This window comes from Neopelma chrysocephalum, unplaced genomic scaffold, assembly GCF_003984885.1.
Source record: "Neopelma chrysocephalum unplaced genomic scaffold, ASM398488v2 Primary Assembly neopelma1_105, whole genome shotgun sequence".
Lineage (NCBI taxonomy): Eukaryota > Metazoa > Chordata > Aves > Passeriformes > Pipridae > Neopelma > Neopelma chrysocephalum.
The window spans coordinates 2,186,973-2,200,999 of record NW_020897769.1 but is presented as its reverse complement, the minus strand read 5'-3'; the positions used below and the strand labels follow the sequence as shown (position 1 = coordinate 2,200,999).

General features: G+C 48.1%; 1 protein-coding gene across 1 annotated transcript in view; it reads left to right on the top strand.

Annotated features, from left to right (window-relative positions):
- Positions 1-964: 964 nt before the first annotated feature.
- UPRT (uracil phosphoribosyltransferase homolog) overlaps positions 965-14,027 on the top strand; it is a 15,530-nt gene continuing 2,467 nt past the window's right edge. Inside the window, exons 1-4 of the mRNA XM_027696232.1 lie at positions 965-1,266; positions 6,438-6,480; positions 11,068-11,137; positions 13,396-13,458. Coding sequence (XP_027552033.1) covers positions 977-1,266; positions 6,438-6,480; positions 11,068-11,137; positions 13,396-13,458 — 466 coding nt within the window. The 5' untranslated portion in view covers positions 965-976. The remainder of the gene's footprint in view (positions 1,267-6,437; positions 6,481-11,067; positions 11,138-13,395; positions 13,459-14,027) is intronic.

Sequence of the window (14,027 nt, the reverse complement as noted above, 5' to 3'; positions counted from 1 at the left end):
CATAGTCCCCCCTTAGTTCTCTGGAAACTAAGGTACCAGCATTTAGCACTTTTAATGCCTTTCTCAAAATTAATCACGTCCCTCCAGCAGTCTGCTGATGTGTTTTTTCAGTGTTAGATGAATGACAGAATGTCATTGTCAATATTCCATCAGAACACAAAACACTCCTCTTTGTATTTCATGAAAGGAACGTATGTTTCTTATGCAGTTGGTGCTTCTTCAGAACTTCAAAATTGTATTAAACAAAAAAATTAGGGACTGTAATAAAGAGAACATGAACTGAATGATTAAATGCATGTTTTCCATCTTCAGCTTTAGGGTCTCATTGTGAGTTTGTAAGAGCTGCTGTCCCTGACACAGCGTCCAGGCACGTGGAACCCGCTCCTCCCTCCCTGTTCAACGGTGACAAGATTGTCTCGGGGTGGTGTTGTGATACCACAATTCAGGGTTCTTTTATCCACATGCAGCATATTCCGTGTAGCACGTTTGCCAAGAGCTCGGCACGGTGGAAATGTGGACGCGTATCCGTGCCGAGAGCTGCGCTGCGGAGCGGAGCTCTCCTGGATGGCCCTGCAGACATCACTGGGTGTAGCTACACCTGGGCAGCTGTATTCAGGAAAAAAACACAATTGCGTTTTTGGACTTCCTCGAATCCTACCTCATCTTTTACTCTGCATCTATTACAGTTTCCCGTATCTGTAAAGGCCCCCCAAACCGAATCAAATTAAGCGGGATAAACCTCCGCAGCAGGACTCGGGGGCGCTGCGCTCACAGGGGGCTCCGGGGACACGTCCCCGGGGAAGCCGCGGGGCAGCGGAGCGGGAGGTGTGGGCAGGGCCGGGGCAGGGCCGGGGCCGGAGGGGCCGGGGCCGGTCCCGCCCCCGCGCTGAGCGGCGGCCGCGGCCGCCAATGGAGCGCGGGCGGCGGGCGCGCTCCCCCCGCCCCGGCGGCGCGCACGGGGGCGCGGCCCCGGCGCATGGAGGCGATGCCCTGCCAGAACCAGCGCCTCGGCCCGCGGCCGCAGGAGGAGCCGCCGCCGGCCGCCACGGCCACGGCGGGCGGCGGCTCCCGGCTGATCCGCTTCGCGGAGCCCAGCGAGGACAGCGGCTGCCCCAGCCCGGACAGCAGCAGCAGCAGCAGCAACGGGGTGGTGGCGGCGCCGCCGGTCCCCGCGGGGGAGGGCGGCGCGCCGGCCATCGGGCCGCAGCTGAAGCTGCTGCCCATGAACGACCAGCTGCGGGAGCTGCAGACCATCATCAGGGACAAGTAAGCACCGCGGGTGCGGGGCAGCGCGGGCCGGGGAGGATGCGAGGGGATCGCCGCCGGTCGCCCCTCCATCCATCCCTGCCTCCCTTCCTCCCTCCTCAGGGAGCCGCAGCTCCGCCGAGCCGCTCTCGGCCGTATCCCGGTGTCGGCTCCCTGCTCGGCGCGGCCGCCGCAGGGATGCGCTGCCCGTGGGGTCCCGGCGCGGCCGCGCTATCCCTGCCGGGGCTGGGGGCCCATCCCGGGGCCGGGGCCGATCCCGGGCTCGGCGGGACGCTCCTGTGCCGGGTTGAGCGCCGGGCCGGCGGCGCGGCCATGTCTGGTGACGCGGGGCCCGGGGGCTGGGCAGGGCAGAGGGCGGGCAGCGCTCCCGGGGGTCCCCTTCCCGCCCCGCCTCGGGGCCGCCGGGCACTGGGACAGCGGCTCGGCGGGTCTCGAACCCCCTCCCAGGTCTTTGCCCTCCCTGATGTGAGGTTTTTGCTCACCTCCGCGCCGTGGGCGGCTCGGAGCTCGCGTGCCACATCATCATCCCACGGAGCGTGCGGTACAAAGCAGTGTAAAGCCCTGGCGGAAGGAGGCTGTACCTGAATGGTCACTGCGGCGGGCCCGGCAGGTGCTGGGCTCGTTCCCGCTGTCCGGATATGGTGTATCCTGCCCGCAGGATGGGGCAGGGAGCCGTTCCCAGGCTCTGGCTGTAGGGAGATGTGAGCACGGTGTTCCACAGCACATCTCGGGTGGTGAACACATGGTATGTCTGTAGCTTTGATTGTTCAGCACTTGGAAGGTGGTATTGTAAGGTATTAAATTTAGTATGCAACATAAGACAAATATAAGTAGCATCCGTCTATTAAAAGCATAATTTACCACCTCTGATGCAAGAACCACCAGCAAAAAGGTGTGAAATCAAGTTTATCAATAGAGTGATCAGATTCTGAATAAAACCTCTTCCTGCAGCACATTGGCTTTGTGACATCTGCAATAACTAACTCATTGCACAGACACTGCTTGTCCCTGTGCTTTGTACCTGTCCATCTGCATAGTCTACGTTTTGATATTTTCTGCTTCTTGAGGCTTACTTTGTAGCTAACAGTAATACAGTTTTTAACGCCAAACTCTCTCAAAGACAATACCTCCATTAATTTTATTAGCTTACCTGAGCTTTGTTACCTTAAATTAGTTGTGGTTTGGGATTTTTTGTCTGGTTTTGTTTGTTTTTTGATTGGTTGGTTTTTGGTGGGTTTTTTTTCCCCTTAATTTTCAAAGTATTGTGGAAAAGCATAATCTCCTGGCAGGCAGGAGCACCCAGGGGTAGTCTTTGTGTAAGGAGGCACTTGTGGCAAGACCACACAGAAGATCTCTGCAGGTGAGAACGGCGGCCTGGCAGCTTCCCTGCAGAGCAGAGAGGGAAACTGTAAGTGGGCTGAGCAGAGAAGGGCAGAGAGGAAATCCAAACTAGCCTTGGTGATGGCCTGTAAAAGGTTTTGAGGTTAGTGAAAAGGAAATAGCATATAGGCAAATACTAGCAACGTAGTTACTGTACTTAGCTATTATTATTTTGTTGTAAGCAGATTTTGAACTGTTGCAAGTCCATTTAATAGGTTTCTGGTTATAGTGAGCTTATCCAGAAACCAGCAGCTGCAATTTTAACTTGGAAGACATTTTCTTAGAGTTGCATCAGCTTCATTGCACAAGACTTTGGTAAGAGGAAGTCTAGAATAAGACTTGTAAATAATGAATTACTCAGAGCAGCTGCAGCAATCGCAGACTGTACTTTATTCTGCCCTGGCACTGGGGATGTAAATGTCACTTCCAAGCTCCCTTCCCAGCCGGTGAGGAAAACTGGACAGCAGCCTGCTCAGAAAGGCAGGTGTAGACTTTGTAGGTAAGGACAATAGGGAACCATTATTTTTGTGTTCTGTCCCAGAAATTCAGCTGCATCTCATTAAATGAGACCTCAGACTGGCTTATTTTAGTCCCTGTCATTCAGAAAGATGCTGGAACATGCCTAGCTGTGAAGGGGAGAGGCTTTTTTGGGCACTGATTATTAACCTTTCCCTGGGCAGGTGCAATCTGCCTTAAGAAAACTCCATAGCCACTGTAGCATTTAAACCAAATACTGAAAGAAACTCTTCCTCAGAAGTACCCTGGCTGTGAATTGCCAGCTAAAGAAAAACCCACCTTCATTTGGCTGGTCATCATGTCCTGTGGGGTTCAGAGACACCTGGGTCCATGATTTAGCCTGGTAGACTAAAATGACCATGTATTTCTTTTGCTTCTTTAAAATGAACTTGGTCTGTGTGCTGGAGTTGGAGAGATGGGTAGATCACCTCAGCTTGCCTGGGTTTGCTCATTTTTCCTCAGGCTTGTCACTTTTCCATCCAGTGAATGCTTAACAGGAGCAGATGCCTTTTACACTGTGTGCTGGATATGAATCTTGAGTGCTCTAATGAGATGTGAACTGATGCTTTTAAGTATTGAACATTCTGGAACAAACAGTTACAGCCTCTTCCCAAGGAGGGAATTATCTCAAAGTGATTTCTGGCCTTACAGATTAGAACCAGGGATCTGGAAGCTGAAATGAGTTGTTCAGGAATGTGTTTTTGTCGAAGCAAACTCATTAGTTCAGGTTGGTAGTGTCATCTTAACTCCTAATTTAACAATAGACATGATTTAAATCCAGATATTTAAAGGTTCTTGTGTCTGTTAGGTGAGATCATTCTGTTATTCTCTGCTGAGGCTTCTCACTCCCTAGGGAACAGTGATACCATAGAAATGCAGATGGCAAAGCAGTGGGACACACAGTCCTGGCTGCTGCACAGAGCAGAATGATTCAGGAGTGTACAATTCACCTGGGATGAGTAAAGCTGACTGCTGCAACAGGAAGGGTGAGATCCCTTTTGCATCCCACCCCCAGCCCAGGCACTGAAAAAATTAAATACTGAAGGATGTTAAGTACTGAAGTACTGCAGGTAGAACATGGACCTGTTTCTCAGCTGCATCATCTTCCTGAATGCCAACAATCTGTCCAGTGCCTTTGGTTTTCTTAAAAAGGCCTTTTACAAATTCTGTGTAGAGAAAGGGTTTTTTTCCAGCCTTACCATCACAGTGAGAAACGGGAGTTAGAGAAGCCCCAAAGCCTGCAGCCCTGTCCCTGCTTGTAACTAAGTACCGAGTGCTAAAGCAGGAAGAAGCCCTGCAGTTACCTTGCAAATCCAAAACCCCATTTCTTCTCTCGAGGCAGGCAGGTGACTGCAACTGTACATCAGCCTTGCTCCCAGGCCTTCAGAAACAAACTGAAATGACTTGATTGTTACAAAGCTCCCGTTGTTAGCTGCCTGCCTCAAGTTGGGTTTTGATGCCTCATCTTTTTAGATGTTGTCTTGTTACTCGATCAAGAAGCTGAAACAGTTTCTAGTCTGCCATGGATCGTTACTTTCTATACTTCTGTATATTTCTATATACAGAATATAATTTTCTATATTTCAGGGGAACAGTTACAGTGTTTTCACAGAAGGCTTTTTTTCTGCTCATGGGATGTGGGGGTTGAAATGTGGTCACAGCTTTGCAGCTGCCCGTGTACACAAGGTCTTTCATTTTCAGTATAACTATTCTCATTTTTATGCAATGTGGTTTTCTGTTGTCCTCCCCCTCTCAAAAACCAGGCATGATAAAGGTGTTCAGTGAACTGGGCATAAAACCATCTGTGTCTTTGCAAGGACAGAGTAGTTAGTTTAAAGTCTGTATTAATCTATATTAATAACTCAGAGTATCGACCCTAAATATGTATCATTTTATTGTAGACTTGACATTGTTGGGTTTGTCTTGCCACCCATTTTTGAGATTCGGGTAGATTTTCTGAAACACCATAGTCTGGGAGAACCTGGATGTGCCACTTTGCTACCACTTTGCTACATTCCTTTTTTAAAAAATACTTACACACCATAGATGGAAATATGAATCCTATCAAAAATCTTAATAAAAGTAGTTCTGATAATTGTAGGGGTTTGGGGTTGTTTTCTGCAGTTTTGGGGGTCTTTTAGGGTATTGCCTGGTTAGTGTCGAAGTGGCAGAAAGTTAGGAATATTCTGTTTTTACCAGAAAGAAGGAAAAAATAAAAGCAAACAGTGTTTTTAGTAGTGTGTTATTGGTATAAGCAAAGAAAATAGATTAGGCTGACACTCTTTTTAAACCTCGTTTTTTTCAGTGTGGCTCAGTGACCAATTCCCAGGCAATGAGCAGACAAACCTCTTGCCTTTCACTCATATTAATGTGAGGTGTCACAGGATCTTGGGGATTAAATGCAGAACTCTCTTTGTGGTGTTAAGGAGACCTGCAGAGTATCACAGTTGGACAGTGAGAGAGGGGTTTTCCTGCTGTGATTGATACAAGAGTTCATTTCAAAGGACCTGTCTGCCATGTGAGTGCTGTGTCTGAGTGTCCTGAGCTCCTTGATTGGAAACATGTCCTACTCTCATGGAGTGACAGTTGGTCTTGTCATGGGAAGCAAGGTGTTAAAATCTGCTTCTAAATTTCAGACTTCTAACCTTTCATTCTGCCTGCTGAAGGGGCCAAAAGCCACACAGTCATATGTGTAAAGGGTTGTACCCAGGCTAATCAGAGGCAGAGAGGTGTTTTAATGGGAATGCTCGTTAATCCCTGCTCACTTTAATCTCAGGTTCACTGATCTGTTCACACTCTGAATGAGTTCCAAATAAGATAGGATATGTCTCCTGCTTATCTGGTGTGTTATCAGTCTCAGGGCAGGGGATCTGCACTGTCATTGTCCATGATTTCTGAACTGAAGTTCTCTTGCTCAGGGCTGCAGAGAATGCACCAGTTTGGTGCACATCTGAGCCTGGGAGGTGTTTTGGAACTGAACTGGAATGGCAGTACAATGGAAAACCTACAGAACATCATCCCTATGTGTTCATGCTTTAATTGTTACTGGGACAGAGCAGCAGTAAGAGCCAAACCCGGGTTTCACTCACTGCATCCTGGTGCCTGCCACCAAGCAGGAAACCCATGATGCAGAATCTCTGGGATAAATTTTGTATACAATAGGAGATTTTTCTCTGAACTGCCTTAGGATATATTGTCCTTGAATTAATATTATATTTAATCAATGTTCTTAAAGTTATTCCCCAATTTAAAAAATAAATTATTACTTTTTCCAGGAAATCCAGTAGAGGAGACTTCGTATTTTCTGCTGATCGTCTGGTAGGTGAAGAATTTCTTCTTCTTGGCATTGCACTTTGTAACTCTTCCATTAAAAAGGTCTTTCAGGACAGAATAATGGTGGTGTGAGAGCACTTTCCTAACCAAAGGAAATTGCTGTTTGACAGCAACTTTCTGTATAGGGACTTCTGTTCTGTGTTTCATCTCAATGGATTCCAGAAACCATGTTATTATCAGACACAGCTACGTGAGGACAGGGAGCAGTAGTAATAAGAGACTACTGTTTATAAACAGATGCACAGAGGCTAGAGGTAATTGAGTTTTACTTCGAAACAGCACTTTTGATCTTGTGAACAGAGCAGTACAATTCCTTACAGCCTAGATGTTAACAATGGCTTGCATACAGAAGTGCCTCCTGGCACTTGTTGTGTCTTAGATTAGTAGCTTGGGGTGCATCCACATAGAGAATTTGTTTTCAGCCATGTGGTAGTTACTGTCAGGGACAAAGCAGTTGGAAGTTTTTAGTAAGTCAGAACAAAGACTATTGGGAATGCAGCCTTTTTCTCATTGAAATTACATGCTTAAAGAAAACCACAGCACTTGCTACCACACCTACACTTCCTTGGATGCATGAGGGTGTTTGCTTTTTGCAAATCCACTCCCATTAACAGAGAGTCCAAAGACCATTCAGTTCCCAGTGCCATTTGCCACAGCAGGGTGGTTCCCTGTGACAAGCCCAGTCTTAATCCAGGCCTTATCCAGGTTTGCTCAGGGCTTAGGTATGACCACAACCCAGGATTGTGAGTGAAGTGCCTTTTACTTTTGTGGCTTTCCACTTTCCCCCTTGCATTCCCCTTCTTGAGAACGTTTCCTGCATTCCAGTAGCTTATAGTGAGGGATTAGTGTGAAGGACCTCTCCCAGGTACCTTCTCACTCTGCATGGATGTCCTGAAGAGCACACTGATTTTTTTTTTATTTTTTCCCCCCCATCATTGCTAGAAACTGCAGCTTCCAGGCAGTGAGTTCAGCCCTTGTACCAGCATCTTCCACGGCTGAGCAGCACAGCTGGGGAGCTGCTCTTCACAGAAACACCTCTGTGTGCTGGTCCTGCAGCTCTTTGCTGAAGAACCTGCTGGTCTGTTTTCCATTTTTTTTTTGTGGAAGAATTTTACACAGAACAATATGTAGGAGTCTCACTTTCTGTGTGTTATTCCTAGCTGTGGCAAGGAACAGTCACAACTTCATGGGGGACATGGTCTCTACTAAACTTACCAAGGTGCAAGCACAGTTATGACTTGCTGTGTTTTCCACCCAGTGAGCAAATGGAGCTTAATGGCAAAACTGAAAACATGAAGACACGTGTGGGATTGTAGGGGGACAAAATACACCTTGCTGCAGAGAGAAAATGAGGATGCAATTAAGCTTGGTATTAGCTTGGCAGCTGTTAGTGGCAGTGTCCCATAAGATCACCATAAGGAGAGGTTTTAAGGAAGGATTCTAAAGCTGATGGATTTCTGCCAGTTTGTTCCACGTGTAAGGGGATGATACAAAGGAAATGTCCAAAGATACCTGTGAGCAAAAGCAGTTACCACGTGGTGGAGGTTTATCAGGGCGTGTCTGAAAGCCCCTGCCAGGGCTGGGATCCTGAAGCTGAAAGATGTGGGGTTAAAATTATGAGGATGAGGACAATCCATCAGGGGTTTGTGAAGGAAGCAAACCTCTGGCATGGGAAACAACCAGTCATTATGACTTGTGGTGGAACAGGTGGAACTCAGGACGGGTGAAGGGACTGGCAGACAGCTCCTCCCGGTGCAGGGGGCTCACACTGATCCCAGCACCCACACATTGTGCAGGCACTGAATTGGTGTCACCTCAGGTCACAGGTACACCAGTGCTCTGCAGCAGAAAGCAGATTTTGGGGCATGACTGGAGGCCTGGGGTTGAGGAATGAATTAGTTTCTCAGCCCTACCAGCACTCCCTGTATAACACTGAGCAGGTCCCTTCACCTTTCTGCCCTCCTGCCTCTTTTGGGGGGGACAGTTCCAAAGGGGTTTGAAATGCTGAGCTGCAAGGAGCTGTACAGACAGAGAGCATGGCTGACAGCCCCAATGTCCTGCCTCCTTTCAGCTTCCAAGAAAAGTAACACAGAATGGGTTAGAAGATCCCCTAGGAATCACTATGATTTTGGAAATGAGGTGGTGCATGGCTGTCCCATAAAAAAGTTAGCCTGCTGTGTGCCCACAGATGGGGGAACATCATAATGGTCACTCCAGAATTTATTTACATTCCAGTTTCTTGACCTTTAAATGCTTCATCTTTTTCCAAGTTGCAGGCAGGCAGGAGAGTTCTAACAAGCAACTGCTGAGATCACAGATACCTGTCGGGGTGGCTCTGAAAGAGCTCCTGTTTTCCCAGTTTGATGTGGTTGGAGCAGCCCCACCTCCCACTGCACCCTGACCGATTCCTTATTTAGTTGAGTTTAGCTCCCCTTTAAATGAGAGCACTGTCACCTGCTTGCCAGAGTTGCCTATATCCAGATTTCTCTGTTCCTGGAATCTGAGGAACTGGTCAAACCTGATTTCTTCCCTTCATTCACATGCTTAATTGGCTGAGAAAAGGTAGATTTCGCTAACACTTTCATATCCTTGAAATGTTTATGTGGTAGTTGGCTAAAGCTCCTTGGACCCTCCATTAACTCTTGTTTTTGCTGACAGCTCTAGCAGATCTTGTACTAATGAGGGTTCAAAGCAAACAGTGTTTCCCTTTGTTTACTGCAAAGGCCCTGGGGTAAATCCTAAATGTAAAACTCTAATAAATGAGCACGTTGACATATAATTTCATATATCAGCATTAAATGCTTAATCTAAACCTTCAGCATAACTCTGGAAGCCTTGACAGTTTAAGTAGGCCTGCCAGGAATTAACATCCCTTTTAGCTTTGTTTTTGTTTCCCAATTAAAAATAGACTTTATTTTTCTTATTGATAACTTTAATTAATGATTTTAATTTCTGGTCACACTCTTTTACCTTGGGACCTAAGCTTTGCTTTCCTGTTTCATGTGAGGCCATAATAATACATGTTTTAGCTTCCAAGCAATGGCAACCACCTCTCTGGGAGAGGAACAGGGCTGCTGGTTCTTGGGGCTAGAGAGAAAAGAGATGGAAATTAATCCCTGAGCAGGGAAGTGGCAGAAAGCACAGTGCAAAAAGAAGTGTTTTATCAACACTGACAAGTTTACAGAAGAATCCTTCCAACCCCTGTGTAAAATATTGATACATGTAGGAAGATCAAGGAGATTATTTGACTATAAGACCTTCACTGCACTTTTGGCAGATGATGTAGAATGATGTTAACCCTGTCAGCAAAACAGAAGTATGAAAAAAAGTGTTTCTTCCAAACCTGGCTCAAAGGTTGGGGATTTTTTGGTGTGAATTAACTTTAAAAAATAAAATAAAATTGGGTACAGATGTCCCAGAAACTGCCCACCACCTCTGAGTAGGGCTGCCACAAACCCAACTCTAGGAAAAAAGTTGGACTAAAATTACTAAAAAAATCTTCAAAGAGGGATTATAAACTTAAGGGACCATCTGTCATTTCTAGCAGAGGCTGCCTGAGTGCTGGGAACTGGGGCAGAATGGAAAACCAGAAAAAACCTTCCAGCCTGCCCTGCCCTGTTTCTGGGATGGGAAGTGCCCGAGGGGAGCAGTACAGCTGCTCCATCCCAGGAGCAGTGCCCTCACTTCTGCCATCCTGCAGGGACTTTGGAATAACGAGGCTCATCTCTGGCTCAGCTGTAGCTCTCCTGGAGCAGTTCTGGCCTACAAATCTTTGGCTCATGAACAGAGAGAAATTTCACATTTTTAATACCCAGAGCATGTTTCAGGGGCAATCACGATGAAGATATTTTGGGAACTTTGCCTGGGGTGCAGCTGCAGGGCAGCCCCAGGAGAGGGCTGGGGGGTTTGTGGCCACTGGAGGGGTGTGTGGCTCATCAGCTGAACTTCCACCTGAGCCATCCAACTGTGGGGGTGCTTGGCAGAGCATCCCACGGTACCCACAGCTGGCAGGTGCCAGGAGAAGGTGATAAAGAGATTTCTAGATCTGCTGACTTGTCTTTGGGCACTCAGTGGTGTGTTTACATTGCTGCAGCAATGTAAAAGTGGCTGTTCTGGCAGCCCTGCTGCAGGTTAGTCCTGGAAATACGGATGTGAAAATAGACCTCAGAGCTCCACTGGGGGGGAACTGAGGGGGGAAATTTTCCCTTTCCATCGCTAGTATTTCCTGTCAGCAAATGAAGTTACATTGGTGCCTCATTCATCTGTTGAGAAAACTTTGTCTATGATGTCTATGCCTGCCAGATATAAATAAAGTCAATTTTATGATTGCTGATGAATCCAGCTTTCCCCCACATTGATTTTGCAATGCCTTCATTTGATCTGTGGGCAAAATGTAGACATCACCCCCGAAAGGTCTCTAAATTCAGTCCCTAACTACTATTAAAAAGACCCTTCTAGACCCTTTGGGCTGTCAGATGTTCATCTAGTGCTTTTAAAAACTGCTAACACGGAGTATTTTATGTCCATAGATAACAAATCCCTTTGAGCTGACCCATCTCTTTGGTTCCACAGATCAGACTGGTGGTTGAAGAAGGACTGAATCAACTGCCCTACACAGAATGTACCGTGACCACTCCAACAGGTACGTGGGAAAGGACTCCTCTCCTGGGCACCACAGGAAGTGCAAGTGCAACTAATATAAAAAAATACAGAACTGTAGGAATCATGTAATATCTCTAGGTGGAGGGGGCTCACAGGATCATGGAACCCAACTCCCTGCTCCCCACAGCACTGCCTAAAACTGAACCCTGTGACATCCAGATGCTGCTTGAACTCTGACAGGCTCGGTGCCCTGACCACCTCCCTGGGGAGCCTGAGACAGTTCAACATGCAGGCAGAGCACAGTCCCTTCTGTTATTTAAGCAGCTAGAAGGTGTAACAGCACAACTGAGCAGAACATACAGTCACATCATTGGCATTTCAGTAAGTTTTAAATGGGTTTTGCAAAACTGTCATGAAAATGTGCCGATGTAGGTGCAAGATGAGTTTACTTGCCCACACCACAACCTTGAATTAAAACTGAGGACATTTCACGTGCCCATTACAGGAAAAGTTTTGCCTTGCCAGCCTAAATCTGTCCCTGCAGCTGGGGCCAGCTTGGAGTGATGATGAGCAGGAAATGAAAAGTGGCTGTGTTGGCACTAGAGGAAACCATGGCAGTAACTGTGGTTTGCTCCCATGAGCTGTAAAGATCCATAGGTTGTGTACATAAGGCAGCTGCTGAGAGCATCACAAGTCAGTGGGAACTGAGTGTGTGGTGTGACCCACAGCACACCTGTAAGACATGCACCAGGTGAGTCCCGAGAATTCCATTTGCAGTTCTGCAGGGAGACATTCTGTCTTAGTTTACCAAGATTACAACTTAGAAATTAAAAGAGACTTCAGGTGGAAGTGTGGAAAAGGAAAAAAACCCCAGCTTTTTATTAACAAAATCTGAATAAACAACAAATGCCGTAATCAAAAACTTTGAGAAGAAACAAAACAAAATCCCAAATCCCCCAGGTATGGGGGGGGAGAAATCCGTGGAAACCCGGGGAGGGGGCAGGACTGTCCGGGCAGTCCAACAGCTGCTCACAGCCACGTGTGCTCACAGCCAGCAATGAAAAAAAACAAGTCCTTTTCCCCACAGGCAGTCTTGAAAGCAGAATACCTCGCTCTGACATGGGCCGGTCTCTCTCTCTCTCTCTCGGTCGTTCTCCTCGAGGTGTCGCATGGGGAAAAAAATTTCCTCTCAGGAAAAGAGAAAGAGGCAGCCAAAAAATGGGCTCCTACTCTGTCCGGTCCCAGACCAAACCAAAAGCCCCTGAAGCAAAGACTCGCAGCGCTCCTGCAGCCCCCTCCTTTCCCCTTGAGCCCTCCCCTGTCCCCGTTCCTGCGCTGCCCCCACTCCGCCCCCACCCCCTCCCCGACTCCCCCCAGCCCGGAGGAAAGGGGGGGTTGGAAAGGGGGACGGGACTCTAGGGAAGAAAAAGAAAATTCCAACATCTGTTTTCAAACCTGTGGCACATTCCCACCCTCTGCAGTAAATCGTGGGTATGTCTTTGCTTTGTTGGAGAAAGGATGGACCATGAAACTCGGCAGAGCTCAGGCAGCACCCAGGGGGCACCGGCACTTCCCTGGGCTGCTTTGGAAGTGAAACAGCAGCTCCTTTACCTCTGGAGCACTGCTGGCACCTCTGCTGGCACCTCTGCTGGCACCTCTGCTCCCATCAGTCCGTGACAGATCGATGACCATCCCCCCTGTGTCACTCAGTCTGACTGGCAGGTCTCCTGCAAGGGACATCACTTGGAAGCTCTACGGGTGTTTTGAGTGGGAAGTTTCATGTGCACACCCACTGCCCCTTTTTTCTTTCAGTGATCAAGTGGCACTGTAGGATCATATTTCAGTTCTGACTGTCACCTGCAGCACTGGACTGCATTTACCTGGCTCCTGGGGGATGCACTGCTCACCTTCCTTGTGCACAGTGTCCTTTATTTAAAATAGTCACCAAATCCCTGAGCTTTCAAACACACACCTGGCAGGATCCCTGCTGTAAACACAGATCTGACAGGATCTCTGCTGTGCTGCTGTTCTGACATAACTTTCAATCATAAAAAGAGCACGAGTTCTTTACCAGTTGGGTCTTGGCCCCGTTCCCATTGCTTGCTGGAGGGCTGCAGGGTCTGGGTTGCAGGATGGTTTGTGCCACCCCTGCAGACCCATGGCCTTGGTGTTGTCCCCTGGGTATTGGCAGGATCTCGGTTCCATTCCTACCGAGGTCATGTCACACAGTGTCCCCAAAGGGGTGTCCAGAGGGGGCAGAAGGGAACTGCCACTGAGCCCTGGTTTCTTTCCTCACAGGACACAAGTATGAAGGAGTCCGATTTGAAAAGGGAAACTGCGGGGTCAGCATCATGAGGAGTGGTAGGTACTGCTGGTGTTACAGGAGTGTGAATTAAACACTTTGGAAACCTGTAAGAACCTCCTTGCAAAAAAATGTGCAACAATATTTCTCTACAGCAAAGGTTTACCTGAACCTGCCAGTTGTTATTCTTTCTTAGGTATCCTTGATCACAAATGTCCAGGAGTATCTTTCATTAAATTTTTAGGCAACAAACGGCTGCAACAGATTTCCTCTGGCCTCTTCTCCTCCCTGTGAGGGGCCAACTGCCCTCCCCTGGCTCCCACTGCCCACTCCTGCCCAGAGCCAGGGCCCCACTCCAGCCATGCCCTGTGGTGGCAGAGTTATTTCCCAGTGCTGTGCAAACCTTGGGATCTGTGCTGTCAAATCCATTGGCCCCACAGCTCCTGCCCCACACTCTGCACCGGGGGGGGCTCCAGGCAGAGCTCAAGGATGTTCCCCAGACCCCATACGCTGGTTCTGCCACTGCCAGCTCTGCCCTCTGAGAGCTCAGCACTGCTGTGTGGGAACAGAACAGCCAGGGCTCAGGAACACCAACACCTCAGGAACACCAGCACCTCAGGAACACCAA